This window comes from Dipodomys ordii, unplaced genomic scaffold (assembly GCF_000151885.1).
Source record: "Dipodomys ordii isolate 6190 unplaced genomic scaffold, Dord_2.0 Scaffold98, whole genome shotgun sequence".
Taxonomy (NCBI): Eukaryota; Metazoa; Chordata; class Mammalia; order Rodentia; family Heteromyidae; genus Dipodomys; species Dipodomys ordii.
In genome coordinates this window covers 1,767,855-1,784,705 of record NW_012267314.1, presented here as the reverse complement: position 1 = coordinate 1,784,705, position 16,851 = coordinate 1,767,855, and the positions used below count along the sequence as shown (strand labels likewise).

General features: G+C 41.8%; 1 protein-coding gene across 1 annotated transcript in view; it reads left to right on the top strand.

The window, feature by feature from the left end:
* Tiam2 (T-cell lymphoma invasion and metastasis 2) overlaps positions 1-16,851 on the top strand; it is an 89,503-nt gene that overhangs the window by 20,922 nt on the left and 51,730 nt on the right. Inside the window, exons 6-11 of the mRNA XM_013026927.1 lie at positions 1,051-1,236; positions 2,233-2,379; positions 4,738-4,809; positions 11,950-12,111; positions 14,146-14,250; positions 14,990-15,068. Coding sequence (XP_012882381.1) covers positions 1,051-1,236; positions 2,233-2,379; positions 4,738-4,809; positions 11,950-12,111; positions 14,146-14,250; positions 14,990-15,068 — 751 coding nt within the window. The remainder of the gene's footprint in view (positions 1-1,050; positions 1,237-2,232; positions 2,380-4,737; positions 4,810-11,949; positions 12,112-14,145; positions 14,251-14,989; positions 15,069-16,851) is intronic.

Sequence of the window (16,851 nt, the reverse complement as noted above, 5' to 3'; positions counted from 1 at the left end):
TGCTGGTAATGGGGCTTATACACAGGGCCTGGGCACTGTCTTTTATCTTTTTTTACCCAAGACTGGTGTTCTACCAATTGAGCCATAGCTCCACTCTGACTTTTTGCTGGTTAACTGGAGATAAGAGTTTCATGGACTTCGGCTCAGTCTGGCTTTGAACCTCAATCCTCAGATCACAACCGTGGATTAGCTAGGAGTAGGTAGGATTACAGGTATGAGCACCCGGTTCTCAGCCTTTTTCATTAGTTAATTCATAGACAGATCTTCATTATTTATTGCATGGCTGGCCTTGAATTTTGATTATTGTACTTCTGCTTCCTTAGTAGCAGGTATCATATAGTCTGTACTCATCTATTTGTGTGTGTGTGTGTGTGTGTGTGTGTGTTACCAGGGTTTGAACTTAGGATCTTGTGTTAGCTTGACTAGCTTGCTTAGCTGGTACTGTACAACTTGAGTCATACCTCCAGCTCAGCTTTTTATTAGTTTGGAGATGGAGTCTAGCAGTCTTTTCTTTATGCTTTGTCTTCAAACTAGTATGCTCCAGATCTCAACCTCTAGAGTAGCTGGAATTATAGGGATGACCACTAGCACCAGTCATGCTTCTTATTGTTTTGAGTCACCCAGAATGACTGGAACATAGAGCCTGTGACTTCATGCACTCATATCTGTTTGTGTGAAGTTCACTTAATCCAGTTTGGGATGAGAAGCTATAAATGAGAAGGGAGATGAAACAGAGTACCTGAAAGAAAAAAACAATTTCAGTTTGTATCCTGTTGTAAGTCAGCATGGCTGACTTCTCTATAGATCACATGGCTTTGGCCTGCCCCCATGTTGGGAGCACTAGCTGCCTTCTATTTCTATCTGTTGTATGAAGTATAACACTGAGACCTGTGCATTCTGTTATATGGGCTTGAGGTAGGAGTGAATAGAGAAGGCTGGTGTAAAGCATCCAAGTTTCTTCCTGATGCTTGTGGAAGGCATTCAATTTTCTCTGTGACCCACGTAGCCATGTATCTTTTATCTAAGTCACATATGATTTTGCTGTTTCAGATCCAGCAGTGGGAACAGAATCTGGAGAAGTTTCATATGGATCTGTTCAGGATGCGTTGCTACCTGGCCAGCTTGCAAGGCGGGGAGTTACCAAACCCTAAGAGTCTCCTTGCTGCCGCCAGCCGTCCATCCAAGCTGGCCCTTGGCAGGCTGGGCGTCCTGTCTGTTTCCTCATTCCATGCTCTGGTAAGTTCTTGAAGAGGGTCCAGTCAGGCATTCTAGGGTGATCTGTCTATTGAACACCTTTCGCCAGCTGTTTCCACTAGCTGTGCAGAAACTGGGCCTAATGATTGATCAGTGTCACCCAGAGTCTGGGACTGGAGACAGAGGGGAGGAGAATACAGTCCCTGGTGTCTCCATTGCTGCCAATGGGTAGTTCAGTACATATTCCTATCTGCACTGACCTTCCTGCCTGCCCCTCCCCTGCGCTGGGGAAGGTGGGCTCTCTGGGGAGCAGCAACTATAGTGAAAAGAACAAAGAGATTACCAGGCTACCAGGCTACCACGTGTCACTGGCTCATGCTACTCAAGAAGATGAGATCTGATGATCATGGTTTGAAAGCTAGCACAGGCAGGAAACTCTTTGAGATTTTATTCTAATTAACCAGCAAAAACGCAGAAGTGAAGCTATGGCTCAAGTAGTAGAATGTCAGCCTTTAGTGAAAAAAAGCTAAGGGACAGTGCCAGGCCAGATCCCGGGCTCAAGACCCAGTACACACACACACACACACACACCCCTTTCTCTCTCTCTCCCCCTCCACACACACACACACACCTTTCTCTCTCTCTCTCTCTCTCTCCCCCTCTCTCTCCCTCTCCCTCTCCCTGTCTCTCTCTTCCTCTCTCTCTCCCTTCCTCCCTCCCTCTCTCTCTCTCTCACACACACACACACACACATCCTGCAGAGCCTGTTGGGTTTTCACAGATCATTCCTGGATTTTGTATTGAACTGACACCTAGAGGCCCATGGATTGCTTTGCTGACTCCTTGTTGAACACTGTAACTTGTCTCATGCTAGCTAGATAAAAAACTCTGTACACTGGCTACACTTCTGAGATGTCAGCAGTCTTTGTCACTGGTCAAAATACATCGATAGCAAGCAACGCTTACTCCTGTTACACAACTGTTCTTCCTGTTACCCAGAGATACTTAAACATATTTTACGATTTCTTTTTCAATTAGGTATGTTCTAGAGATGGCTCTGCTTTTCGGAAAAGAACTCTCTCACTGACCCAACGAGGGAGGAGTAAGAAGGGCATATTTTCTTCACTGAAAGGGCTAGACACGCTGGCAAGAAAAGGAAAGGAGAAGAGGGCTTCCATAACTCAGGTGAGTTATAAATGTCAGAGGAACAGCAGCCTGGAGGAACATTCCCGAAACCCTGCTGTGGGCTGACCTCCAACCATAGGTGTTCATTTATAGGTGTTTCACAGGGGCAAAAGTATTGGTTCCAAGCATCTAGTCTTAGCACAGACTTTTGACCCCAACTGAAATACGTAAATTGTACAGTCTTACTTTGGTATTCCTAAAGAGGCAGGCACACTAGGAACACCAGAGCTAAGAATTATCAGCTTGGTGCTAATGGTTCATACCCATAATCTTGAGATCTGAGGATGGTGATATAAAGCCAGGTCATGAAACAAAGTCCTTGAAATTCCTATCTCCTGCTGGACTGGAGTGGTAGAGCCGCAGCCATCAACAAGAAAGCCTAGGAGAAGCGTGAAGCACTGAGTTCAAGCCTGGTACCAGAAAAAAAAAATCTACATTTTTCATTGCCGTTAGTAGCAGTATTTACCTATAAGTTTTATATTAAATATGTAGAAAATTAAATGTATTAGATTAATGTGAAGCAGTGCGGCTAAATTCTATCAACAGCACTAGATTCGTTGCTTGCTCAAACCTTATAGTATTACATAGGCATTTTGTCAGCCCATTTTATAGATGGGAAGACAGAAACTTTGGAAAGTTAAGTACATCCCTTACTTAGTGGAGGTGGGAAGACAGATACTTGACCTTGTTACTTACCTTATGGTATAGATGATAAGACACCTGATAGGGAGGTTGTATCACTTACCTACCTTTATGGGTGATAAGACAGACAATGGAGAGTCTGTTAACTACTTTTCTTCTAGAATCCTTGGGCCAGGCTCAACTCTTTCTTGCCTGAGTCAAAGCCAGTAAGCAATTGCTGATTTTTATTTTCCCATAAGGAGAGATAGCTTTTTAAAAATACCTTATCAAGAAAAACAAATGGCCTGAAGATTTATTGCTGAAATATGGCCCAAGTACAGTAAATTATTTCCAGAGTGCCTTGAATATATAGATCTAAAACGTTTCACAGTGTCTATAATATAGCAGATGTTAATGGATTCTACACTGCTGGTTGATACATTGCTTTTTCAAAGACTGGTGAAAAGATGAGTTATATGATGATCATATATAAGTGGATGGAAACATGGTTGCAATTAATTCTGAAGAAGTTTTTGTTTTTATTTTCAGGGAATCAGTGTTATTCTGATTGCTTTACTGTCATCTGAGAGAAAGGGTCATGCTTATGGAATTTTATTTCCTCATGTTATACAACTTTTAAATTCTGTACAGTACTTTTATGAATTAGGTCACTGAGAGAGCTAATGTGAACTTTGACCTGTTTCAAATGTGAAACAATGAAGTTGGGAGAGTGACTCATAGACAGCAAAACATAACAGAACTTCTTTTATATGACCTTTGTTTATTTTTTAATTGAAATAACATCACATTTAAAAACTATAGTTCAACTTGTGTTTTACTTGAAAAGAGTATATATTTATTGCTTATAAATGGAAATAGTTCCATTATAGATTGTCTCTGTCAGCTGTTGGCAAATGCTGAGCCTGTGCTATCTGGATTGAATTTCTATGATGTTTAATTAATATCGTTAAAGCCAATTCTGATTTTAATCAAGATAATACTATGCAATTAAATGATGATAACTTGATAAATAACTTGATAACTTGGTTATTTTTCTTAGATAGAACATTTAGCTAATTACATATGAGCCTAATACTGTCTTTATCCCAGCACATGTGTTAAATGTTCTCAACAAAAGATTTCTTTATAAACAAAAACCATTTGGTTGAACAGTTTTTGTTTGAAAAAGATTGGAAACCAATTCCAGTGTTGATATTCATATAACTGAGTAGAGCTGATTTAGTAATTAAACATTCCTAAATGTTTAAATGATCTTTAATGGTAATATTCTGCAGAATTAAGGAGATAAAATTTGAAAAAGTAGAAGAAATGATTCCTGGTTTTTCCCTCTAGACACAACCACTTTTACCATGTTTTCTTTCAAGGTTTATCCTATGCATTTTTTTTTTTTAAGTTGTAAGCTGGGTTTGGTGGCTTTGCCAACTCTGAGCTCTGTTCTACATCTTCAGAAATGTGTACTTGGTTAAAAGCCTCATCAAGAACATGAGGATGATGTGAATAATATGTAACATTATAGAAAGTGAAGTAAAATATGTAACTCTCTGGGAGGTGAGAAAGAAATTTTTTTCTCCAAAGTTAAATTTTAATTGTGTTAGAATTCTAGTAAAAGTGATAAAATATTGCACAGCTCCAATTTTTAAATATCAAAAGAGGTGGATGCTCGATGAATATTGTAGAAACATGTCACGAATCTTTCTTTTCCTCCTTCTTTGTCAGATATTTGATTCAAGTGGCAGCCATGGATTTTCTGGAACTCAGCTACCTCAGGGCTCTGGCAACTCCTGTGAGGTAAATGTGGGAGTCAGCAGACACCTTGTTTGAACTCTGATGTGACACACATGTTGTTAAGCAGGAAATGCTGGTTCAGAATCAGTACATGAATTCATTGCAGATAAATTTAGATGTAAAGTGGTCTCTATTAGATTAGCTAAGAGATGACCTCTGAATGCTCATTATTGTTGGGCATATCATCTATACTTGCAGCAACAGAGATATAACTAAAGCCATAATATCATTTCTTATATACTATATGCTATTCTTCTCTATGCTCCAGCAGTACTTAACCCTCACCTGAAGTTTAGTGAATTGCAGCTTAAGTTTTCATACCCATACTAAAAACATCAGAAACCTTTCTCTCCTGAGGTTTCCTCCGTGGATCCGAGTTGTGTCCCTTGCTAGTCTCCAGGATTGCTTTTGACTTGAAGGGTCCTCAGGACGATATCAGAAGGAAATTTAGAAGTCGGTTGGAGCTTGTTTGGATGTGTTTATGTCTCCTCTTAGTAGCTTTGCCGTCCCCCTTTCTCCCCAAGGCAGAATTCCATGTTGCTGATCCATTTTTCTGACTCTTCCCCCACCAAATTGTTTTTGTCTAAAGTTTTAAACCTCACAAGCTACTTGTTGAAGTTGGGAAAAGATCATTTGTAGAATCTGGTAATATTCTTTTTTGGTAATATTCTTTAATAAATGAATGGGAATAATTCAACAAAAAGGGAGTTTAGTTTGAACTAACAAGAAAAGTGGGATGTCCAGAGGTAGGGAAGGGAAAGAAGGAGAGAAGAAGAAAGGAACTTTCTGGCAATGCTAAGATCCCCAAAGAAGACAACACCACAAGCGTGATCATGAGGCTGGTCCAGGCTGCTCAGTATGCTGTCACTGGACCTGCCTCCTGGTGGCAGCTCAGCTAGAAGCCTCCTGCTTCCTGTAGAAGATGCAGAATGGGAAAGAAATTTCCAGACTATGTTTCCCATCACCTCAGCTCCTATCCCCAGGCATCAGGGCTGCCACGGGCACGGGATGTGGTGCAGTGGCTTATTCCAGGAAGCTGCTCTGTTTGTGATCTCCTTTTGTTCAGTTTGACCAACAAAGGGGAGCAAGGAAGCCAGGTACAAACCTTCCTTTCTATAAATCATACCATCAAGCTGACAGACTTCTCATGGTGATTGAATTTCCTTTCTTTCACCTTTATATCTGTAAACTGGCAGAGCCTATTCAGATCTGAATCAAATCATTCCTTTCTCCAGGAACTTGCCTCCCTTGTGTGGTTAACAGGTCATCATCATTTGTTTAGTTGTTATTATCCCCTCCCTTCTCTGGTTAGCCATCCTGCAAGAGTCTGTTTTGTTTTTCCCAGGAAATCTTACCACTAGGACCCTTGTTGTGTGTAGGTTTTGTATATCTGGTGTTTATGTATATGTTCTAAATCTGTAGCACACTGCCAAGGATTGCTTATCTTAGATGTAGTCTTTTTTTTTTTTCAGTGTATGTTGCTCTGGTTATTTGTTGTTAAGTGGTTGTACAAAGAGGTTTCAGTTCTAGAAGTCAGCTTATGAGAACAATGCATCTTGATCATTGCATTGTTCTTTTCATAGTTCAGTCTTTTCAAGGTTCAAAAGAAATAGCTTATTTATGATTTAGAAAACCCAGCATTTTAGGATTATAACTCATGCAGCATTATAAAACAATTTACTATTATTACTTTAAAAGTTAAATGACATCATCAAAGCATTTCCTATGAACTGAACTCTTGGTTTACTTTGACAATAGATTTTACTAAAATAGTCATTGGTGGTAAGAAATTTGGTATTTATTTATATTGGGATCTAGTTGACACATTCTTTTGTAGAGGAATCAAGAAACCGAACCAATGCAACAACAGGGTGAGAGAAATCTTTCAGTCTGTCAGTTTTTTAAAACACATCTAAGCACTATCACATTGCAAGCTGATACAGGGAGGGGAAGACATTGCTTTGGTTTGTTTTATCTTTTTGGTTTGTTTTTGTCTATCCTGCCACAAGACTCAGATATCTAACAAAGGTCAAATTGAAATGCAGGTAGCAACAAGGGGATAATTTGGCTTCATATCTTAGGCACTTAAAATTCTGCCTGTAGGGGCTGGGAAGGTGGCTCAGTGGTAGAGCACTTGCCTTGCATGCCTGAGGCCCTGGGTTCGATTCCTCAGCACCACATAAGCAAAATGAAAAAAGCCGGAAGTGGCGCTATGGCTCAAGTGGTAGAATGCTAGCCTTGAGCTGAAGAGCTGAGGGACAATGCCCAGGCCCAGAGTTCAGACCCCAAGACCGAACCCCCCCAAAAAAAAATTCTGCCTGTAGCTGTTTGGATAATCAATCCTACATTTCACTTGTTTCCTTCTGGTGATCACTCTTGGAGAATATGTACAGCTCACCCAAACCATCTATTTTTACACAGTAAGTACATTAGGTCCATTCAAGCCACACAGAGAGGTGGTTGTGAGGGAGGAGCTGTGTGTTTTTAAATATTCCACTCTAATTGGTGCATAGTATAACAGTGCAGCAGTGAGTCACTCGTAATTCAGAATCTGTTGAGGCTGGAATAGAGCCAGTCTATTTGAGCCTTCTTTGAAGGACACCTTGGCTGGCCACAAATGAAAGCTTTTCTCAGCCTCCTCTTCCATGAGTAATAATGAGTCTCTGACAGTGTTTGGCAGGAGGTATTTGTTATGGAGATTTTGACAACAAATCCCCCACTGAGCTGGGATGGCTGTGCCCCAGAACACCTCAGTAGACCTCCAGGCTGCCCCTAGCCTTGGCCCTTGCTCCTGGAACACTGGCTGGAGTGTCTGATTTTCTGTGGCAGTGGCTGAATGAAATATTGTTGTGTTAGTTATTAGTTCCAAGCTGGGAAAAAAATCTTAATATTGGTTCCTCACATGGAAAATGTGAATGAAGCAAATGTTTCTTGACCCCCAACATGTCTGCTAAAAATAGAAGGGTAGTCTGGATCTCTCTATGGCTCATGCACGCGTGCGAGCACACACATATGCACATATACACACACATACAGTACATGTATGAATATATGCACGACACACAGCTGGCTAGCAAGGTCTTTGTCTTCTTTAATATCAACTAATGTTTGAGCTTTAGTCCAAGGAGGAAGTAAACACTCTCCTCTCTGACATTTGACTGAGAAGCAAACCAAGAGCAGATTAACTCCTTTTGTGTCTTCTCCTCATCTCACTTGCTAATAGGCTTTCTCCATCAGCAACTGTGGTGGCGCGTGCCCATTTGTGACAGCCAGATTGTGATTTCGCTCCCCACTTCCCTTCCGGGAGCCAAGTAGTAATTACAAGCCATTGGATCCAAAAGCATCTGCTGTGAGAAAGGCACAGAGTTTCCATTTTCTCTCTGTGCAGCATACTGAGCAGAAATAATTTGATGTGTGATGTTAGGACCATTAATTTAATAATAATAATAAATGCTTCTGTAGAAGTCGCCCTGCAAGGGGAGCTGGTGTGATCAGCAGATGTTAACCAGTTAGTGAGTTGTGGCTACAGATCATTCGTGCTCCTGTTTCTTAAATGGTCTGTAAGAAGGTCTGGCAGCAGCCCCCAGTGGACCCCAAGGTGCTGGACCTTATGATGGTGTGTCTATTGTCAAGGTGCAGGGCCACCATTCCAGGCTACTTCAGAGTCTTTCAAATGCTCTTACCTATCTTACTTAGCAAGGTTGTCTTTCACCTCCCCTTGTGTTGTCCTGGAACTGGAAATCTTGAGCAGACAATTGGAAACTTTTTTTGCAAGGGCAGGGAGGTGGGACTGCAGTGCGGAGTCATGGAATACTGGACATGATATTGATAAAGACAAGTTTAACATAGAGCCTATGTAATGGGAATGCTAAAGAAAGAATTTTCCATATGGCCCTTTGTGTGTGTGTTTATTTTCAAGATTCTCTGCTCCTTTTTGGAGAAAAGGTAAGGGAATAGTCTACATAGCCTACTGTGGACAAAGCCTGAGTGTTTTCAGTTTGGATAACATTGAACCTTCTGGCGAGAATCTAGCTTTCCCTCCAAAGAGACATGGCTTATAGAAAACGAGCAAGAAGACCTCCAAGCAACAAATAGATTTTTCTTTCTGATTCTATTTCATTAAATACACAAACATTATCATTACACACATTATTATTATTATTTGATACTAGGAACTGAACTCAGTAAATGCTGTTTGTTTGAGCTATACTTCCAGTCCTTTTGCTTTTAGACAGAAGCCTTCAGCTTTTTCCTTGGGCTGGTCACAAACGCTGATCCGCCCATCTCTTTTTGGATTATAGGAAATCTTGTATTACAGGTGTGCTTGACCTAACTCCACTTTCTCGATGCTTTCTTAGAATAAGGGTTGAAGGATGCACAGGATTTCCCGGTTTGGAGCTGGGAGGCAAGTGAGGCAGGCAGAGGACAGTGATATAGGCACAGAAATCCACCCCTCCCTTAAGGGGAGCCATTTTCTCCCACTAGGTTAGAATATGGCGTGTGTGCTAGAATAATGGAAAAGCTTGGAGACTATCAGTTGTCCATTTTGTGGGGAGTAACTGCCAGATGGACATTTCTGCCTTGAATGATATTACTGGTGAACATGGGCTCATACCCGCGGCTCACTTGTGTGAGCTTATAAAAGTTTCTAGGATTTTCAACAGCTTCTTTTTCTCACCTGTTAAGCAGGGCGTCATGATGCTGCTTGCTTGAGAATATTTTAAGTGTGTTTTATTTGGTGCCAGCTGATGAGGGACGGACGAAAGAGGCGGGAAGAAGGGGCAGCTAAGAATTGCTCTTGTCAGTTGTCCGCCTGTCCATCCTCAGGTCCCAAAGTATAGAATGAAGTTGCAGATACTTTGTCTGGTTTCCTACTCCACAGTGACCTCTGCTGGACTCTGTGATTCTCAACACACATTGGGGCCTAGGCCTAACTTTTTTTTTTTTTAATTTTTTATTGTAAAGATACTATACAGAGGGCTACAGTTACATGAGCAAGGTAATGAGTACGCTTCCTATTGAGCATTGTTACCCCCTCCATTGTTTTCCCCCTACCATCCCTTCCCTCCCTACCTTCCCCGAGGTTCTTTTTTTTTTTAAATTGTGATTAAGTGATTACATAATTTCCCAAATTTCACAGTATTGTGGAATAATGATGCTCATTTAAAGTCACAAGTTCATTCTAACTTTCCTGGAGCAAATTGTCTATCACAGTCTATAACATATAACGGTGTACACATATACACCGTACATGTGATCAGCAGCATGGGGATATTTAGTAGTGATTCGACCAGATGAGTGGGAGTTCTTTGTTTCTTAAGTCCTATTAATTTTGTTGTATCACCTAAAATTTTGGATTTAGCATCCACTTATCAGGGAGACCATGTACTGTTTGTCTCTTCGCTCTTGGCTTACCTCGCTCAACATGATTCCTTCTAGCTCCATCCATTCCTAGGCCTAACTCTTAAGTTTATGTATCTGCATACCTGGTTAAAGGCACCATCCACACGAAAGCATTGTGTGGAAGAATGAGCTAGATAATGCATGTGGTTCATGTGAGACAGGACCCCTTCTGGAGGGAGCGGGGGCCAGGCTAGCTCCTGAGATCCTTGGCTCCTGGCATCTGCTCCTTTGTCTCTTTTTCCATGGCATGGGAAGGGGGAATCCTTGCTGTAATCATCCTTCCAGGAAAATGTGTTGACAGTGACAGATCCATGACAGGTCCAGAAGTGTCATGTCAGTGTGGAGTGCCATGTTTCCAAAAGGATGACACAGAAAGGTGGATTCTTCCCTTCTTGGCCCCATACTGGTCTTTGGAATTCCTTTACTGTATTCTCTCTTGAGTTTTAAGTTCTGTAGAGGAATTAAAAGTGAAAGCACCCATCAGGAATAGCTGTGAGGTGTGAGCCTGCGGGTCACACACAAGGTAAGTGTCAGATCTGAGTGTTAGTTTCTGGGGTATAAGACACTTTCACATGTTTAGCCTTCTTTGTGCACAAAAGCTTGTATCATTAATTAATAAACTCAAGTCATTACAGTAGTTATGCCCTCTTTCACAGGGTAGGAGCTGAGGTGTAACAAGGCAAATGTGTGGTTCTAGGCCACTCTTTCCTGGCTCAGAGGCAGGGGCTGTGACTCTGACTTCAAGTCCCCGTCTTTTATTTACCACTATGCTAAGGGAAGGACCTTGCCAGAGGAAAACCTTTCTGAGTTCCATAATAAATGTTAATTTTTTGTCTATAAACTCTAGAGTATCTACGCATAAAGTGCCGTCTATCCATTGCATGGGTACGGGATTTCGAGAACTAAGTTATTTTGGTCCCTGAAGGAAGTATGTTTCGAGATGATGGCCTCACAGAGTGACTACAGTGAAATAGCTCAAAAGCAGAGAAAAACTTTCTCCCCCGGACTAGGAGTGAGGTCTTTAAAAACAAAGTGAAGTAGGGGAAATGACAGTTGTGCTTGGAGTGAGGTGATGATCAGGATGAGGATGCAGACAGAGGTCAGAGGCTGTGGATAAGAATGTGTTGGGAAGCCAGGTGCTAGTGGCTATAATCATAGTTACTCAGGAGGCTGAGATCTGAGGATCACAGTTAGAGGACAGCCTGGGCAGAAAAGTCTGCCGAACTCTATCTCCAATTAATCAGCAAACTTCTGGACTGGAAGCATGACCCTAGTGGTAGATTGCCAGGTGAAAGCAAGAAAGCCAAGTGAGAGCATGAGGCCTGGAACTCAAGCTCTGATACTGGTACAACAAGAGCAACAACAAACAACAGGAAAGAACAGCTTGTATTAGGAAGCTGGGAAAGGATTGCAGAATAGGTGCAACTTCCCTTCTGAGCCACAGTAAAACTGGTCACCAAGTATCCCTCTGTGGACTGTGGACTCTGACTTAGTATAAGCGGTGCCTTGGCATGGTGGGATGTGTCAGCTGACCACATGTCCCGCCCTGGGCTTCAGCTCCGCGCGCGCGCGCGCGCGCGCGCGCGCGTGTGTGTGTGTGTGTGTGTGTGTGTGAAGCTGGTGGCATGAAGAGAGGGAAAGGGCTCATCTTAACTACTACAAGTTGAGGGGACATCTTTCCCAGTTTCCTTCATTTGTTTATTGGACTTGTCTGTGTTTTCTTCTGGCATCTGAACCCAGGTGGATGGATTTCGGCATCTCTGTGGGTCAGCAGTAGAGGGGCCTCCGCGGGACAACTCGTGGGAAATCCAGACTTACATTCACTTTCAGGACAATCAAGGTGTTACTGTCACAATCAAGCCGGAGCACAGGGTGGAGGACATTTTGACTTTGGCATGTAAGGTAAGCGATTGGCTGCAGAAATACACTTCTGAATAGAAACAATTGTTACTTATTGTACTCCTCCTTTGCTTTCTAATTTTATGTGCTGTGTAAGACCTGTCTTTCCACACATGAGAACATATTAGCATATGTGTTGATTTGGATATTAATTGATGTGCATTGGGTTCCTTCATTCATTTAGAAGACAGAGTGATCTCTTACCTTGGTTGAAGAGCTTGAATTATTCCTCTTAATTTTTAATTACCTTTAGAATGATCATGGCCCTGTTGCTGTTTGAGGTAGAGTTGATTTTTTTTTTTTTTCGTCTGGTTGTGCGGCTTGAACTCTGGGCCTGAGCACTGTCCTTCAGCTCTTCAGCTCAAGGCTAGTGCCCTACCACTTAAGCCACAGCGCCACTTCCGGCTTTTTTCTTTTTTCTTATGTGGTGCTGAGGAATCGAACCCAGGGCCTCAGGCATGCAAGGCAAGCGCTCTACCACTGAGCCACCTTCCCAGCCCCGAGTTGATTTTTTTTTATAAAAGAGGTATAAACTAGGAAATGGTTTGATGCAGCACTAAATCGCCTTAATAGGTTTTTCCAGATTAAACGTGTAACTTGATATGATTCAGTTGCTCCATTGAGACCGACAGATCTTTTATTCAAATTTTGTGTGTGTGTTCCAATACTGAGACTTGAACTCAGGTCTTGGAACTCTTGCTTGGCTTTTTCACTCAAGGCTGCCTACTGTGTCACATGAACTACACCCCCATTTCCAGCTTTTTGTTGATTAGTTGGATAAGAATATCATGGATATTTCTGCCTGAGCTTGCTTTGAACCACAATTCTCAGATCTTAGCCTCCTGACAAGTGAGGATTATAGATGTGACTAGTCTTTGTTTCTAGTCTGAAATCTAAGTATAGACATTTTAAAGACAACCCACTGAAAGGAAATCCACTCAGGAAGAAGAGACCAGCAGCTGTGGACCACCAGGTGGCATGGGAGAGCTTCAATGTTTAGGTTTCCAAAGAAGGCACACTCAGATAAATGTAGTGGGAGAAGGCGTTTAGTGCTGGGTAACTCCGCCTCATCAACACTTAATGGAAAATCTTCATTTCAGTCTTTTGCACTTTGACTTGAGGCTTTAGTACACTTTGCATTTAGTTTGCAGTTTATGCCCTCATGAGCACAGATGCCTTTTGAAGCATGGAGGGTGGTTGTTACTTTTTTTTTTTTAAACCACTGTGTTATTCTATATCAGTAATATGAACTAATGAAATGATACCTTTTCTGAAAGGGGTCAGATGTAGCAGGTCAATTAATTCCAACTGGAGCAAAGGCTGAGATAAATTTCTCACTATTGCAAATGGATGAGAGAGAAAGAGAACCTGTGTGTGTGTGTGTGTGTGTACACTTATACCTTTTCCTGTTGAAAAGCTTTTGGAGCAGAGAACTAAGAATTCTCAAGTCTTTATCACCTGAGATTGCTCACACTACAGATTTCTCTTTTTTTTGGGGGGGGGTCCAATCGTGGGGCCTGAACTCTGGGCCTGGGTGCTGTCCCTCAGCTCTTCAGCTCAAGGCTAGCACTCTACCACTTGAGCCACAGCGCCACTTCCGGCTTTTTTCTTTTTGCTTATGTGGTGCTGAGGAATTGAACCCAGGGCCTCATGCATGCAAGGCAAGCGCTCTACCAGTGAGCCACCTTCCCAGCCTCAGATTTCTCTATTTCAGTCACAGGAAACAACTTTAAAGTTAGCTACCCCAGTACATAAAGAGATGGCACAGCTAAGATGTGAAGATACATCCAATGAGATATTGTCAGCCTTGATGTCATAGAAGTCAATCTTTTGTGGAAAATCACTATCATTTAGAGAAAACCTTAAGAAATAATTCTTTGTTCCTTTTATTCTTTCTGGCACATTTAATTTTGAGCTCTTCCATAGTTTTAAACTCAGCAAACTTATATGCAGCCTTTTTTTCCTTTTTTAGAGATTTCTACTTTGATTTTCAGTGAGCCTGCTGAGTAGTGATGAATAACTGACTTTTCCTTATAGATGAGACAGTTGGAACCCAGTCATTATGGCCTTCGACTTCGAAGACTAGCAGATGAGAGTGGAGAGTGGCATGCCCCTGCCCCCTCTGAGCACATGCAAGAGCAGGCAAGTGGCACTGGCTTTGGTCAGACAGTCATTCCAGCCAGATTCATGGACTTTTCATTCTGACAAATGTAATTTTGAGATGGAGCATCAGCGGCTCATGCCTGTAATTCTATCTACACAGGAGACTGAGATCTGAGGATCATGGTTCAAAGCCAGCCTAGGCAGGAAAGTTTGTGAGACTCGTCTCTCCAATTAACCACCAAAAATCTGGAAGTGGATCTGTGGCTTAGGTAGTAGAAAGCTAACCTTGAGTACAGAAGCTCAGAGACAGTGTGCAGGCTCTGAGTTCAAGCTCCGGGACTGGCATTTTGAGGGAAAACTTCAAATTTGACATCTGGTTTGGAAACAGTCCTTGGCTAAAAGGGTATCTTACTAGCACTTCTTTTTTTCCTTTTCTTTTTAATTTTCTTTTTGTGCTAGTACCGGGGCTTAAACTTAGAACCTGGCTACTACTGTTCCTTAGCTTTTTCAGTCAAGATTGCCACCCTACCACTTGAATCACACCTCCACTTCTGGTTTTATGGTGGTTAATTGGAGATGAGAGTCCTGTGGACTTCTCTGCCTGGGTTGGTTTCAAACTGTGATCCTGAGGTCTTAGCCTCCTGAGAAGCTAGAATTAAAGGTATGAGCCACCAGTGCTTGGCTCTTTTTTTCTTTTATTATGATGAAAATATTGAAGTAATTTTCTAAGGTATCGTAATACCAAATCCTCTAATTCTGCTGTTTCCACTTTCTGTAGGTTTATGATGAGATAGAAATTTTTCCACTCAGTGTCTATGATGTGCAGCTCACGAAAACCGGGGACGTGTCTGACTTTGGTAAGTGGAGGGCCTGGGTTGCCCCATTATCTTTGGATATCACTCTTCCCTTTTATCTTCATATTTCAGAATTTCCATTCTTTTTCTTCTTACTACTTATTTGTATTAGCAGGTGAGAAAGAGATATATTATTAGTATTAAGGGGAAAATGGCAAAGTAATAAAATGATTATAAAAATTGAGGAGGGGCACAGGAGTGGAGGAAAGAAGCTGGGGATGTGCCTCAGTGGTAGGGTGCTTGCTTAGCTTGCATGAAGCCCTGGATCAATTCCTCGGTACCACATAAACAAAACAAGACAGAAGTGGCACTGTGGCTCACCTGGTAGAGTGAGTGCTAGCTTTGAGCCAAAAGAAGCTCAAAGACAGTGCCCTGGCCCTGAGTTCAAGTCTTAGGACGGGCAAAAAGAAAAAGAATATAGTAAATGCAGTCATTATATTCAATATACAATGTAAAAAATGAGCTATGTAACTTGAGGGTAGAGGATATGTAACTCGAGAGTGGGAGAAACGGAGGAGAATGAAAGGAGGGGAGACATTGGTCAAGATGCATCGTACTTATAACTTGACTTACAGAATTGAAACCCATTGTATAACTTGTTTCATAATAACAATAAAAGCTGGGAGCTGGTGGCTCACACCTGTAATACTAGCTACTAAGGAGGCTGAGATCTGAGGGTTGCAGGTTAAAGCCAGCCCACACAGGAGAGTCTGTGAGACTCTTATCTCCAATTAAATCACAGAAAAAGCCAGAAGTGGCGCTGTTGTTCAAATGGTAAAGTGCTAGCCTTGAGCAAAAGGAGCTCAGGGACAGAACCCAGATCCAGAGTTCAAGCCTCAAGACTGGCAAAAATAAATAAATAAATAAATGAAATAAAAAATTGAGAAGAGATTAGAAATGATGGTGGTGGTGAAAACAGCATGTATTTACTCTGTTGTCAGGTGTTGCTCTAGGCAGATTAACTTTTTTTTTTTTTTTGTGCTGGTCGTGGGGTCTGAACTCTGGGCCTGGGCACTGTCCCTCAGCTCTTCAGCTCAAGGCTAGCACTCTACCACTTGATCCACAGCACCACTTCTGGCTTTTTCTGCTTATGTGGTGCTGAGGAATCGAACCCAGGGCCTCATGCATGCAAGGCAAGCGCTCTACCACTGAGCCACCTCAGCCCCTCTAGGCAGATTAACTTCTGATTCACACAGGTAGGCTTTGTTCCTAGTGTTTGTTACCCGTCTGGGATGCTTCCCTCATCCCCCCACCCCCCACCCCCTTCTCCCTGAGCATGAGAGGCTGGCATTCTACCATCTGAGTTACCCTTCTACTGCTGGATTTTTGCTGGTTAAATTGGCGATAAGAGTCTCACAGGCTGGCTTTGAACCCCAGTCCTCAGATCTCAGTCTCTTGAATAACTAAGATTACAGATGTGAGCCATTGACACCTGGCTCTAAAGTTTTGACTCTTGAAGGAATCTTGTGTGATTGTTTCATCTCTCTCTTCCTGAGTTTAACAATTAGGGGTTATCACTAACATTTAGTATTTCATTCTCTTGGTCTGCATTTAAACTTTTCTTTGGATTCCTGTAGACTTTGCTTATGTCTTAAAGTTTATTTCTACCTTTTATTGGTTTGGGCCATGTGAAGTTAGTGGCTCGATGATTATTAGTGAACATCTCCTTAAGAAGAATTATTGTAAAATATATTGATTTAGCCTATTTTTCCTTAATATCAGTTCAAATTTATGAAATTAATACGTTAAAATTTTTCCTTCCTTCCTTCCTTCCTTCCTTCCTTCC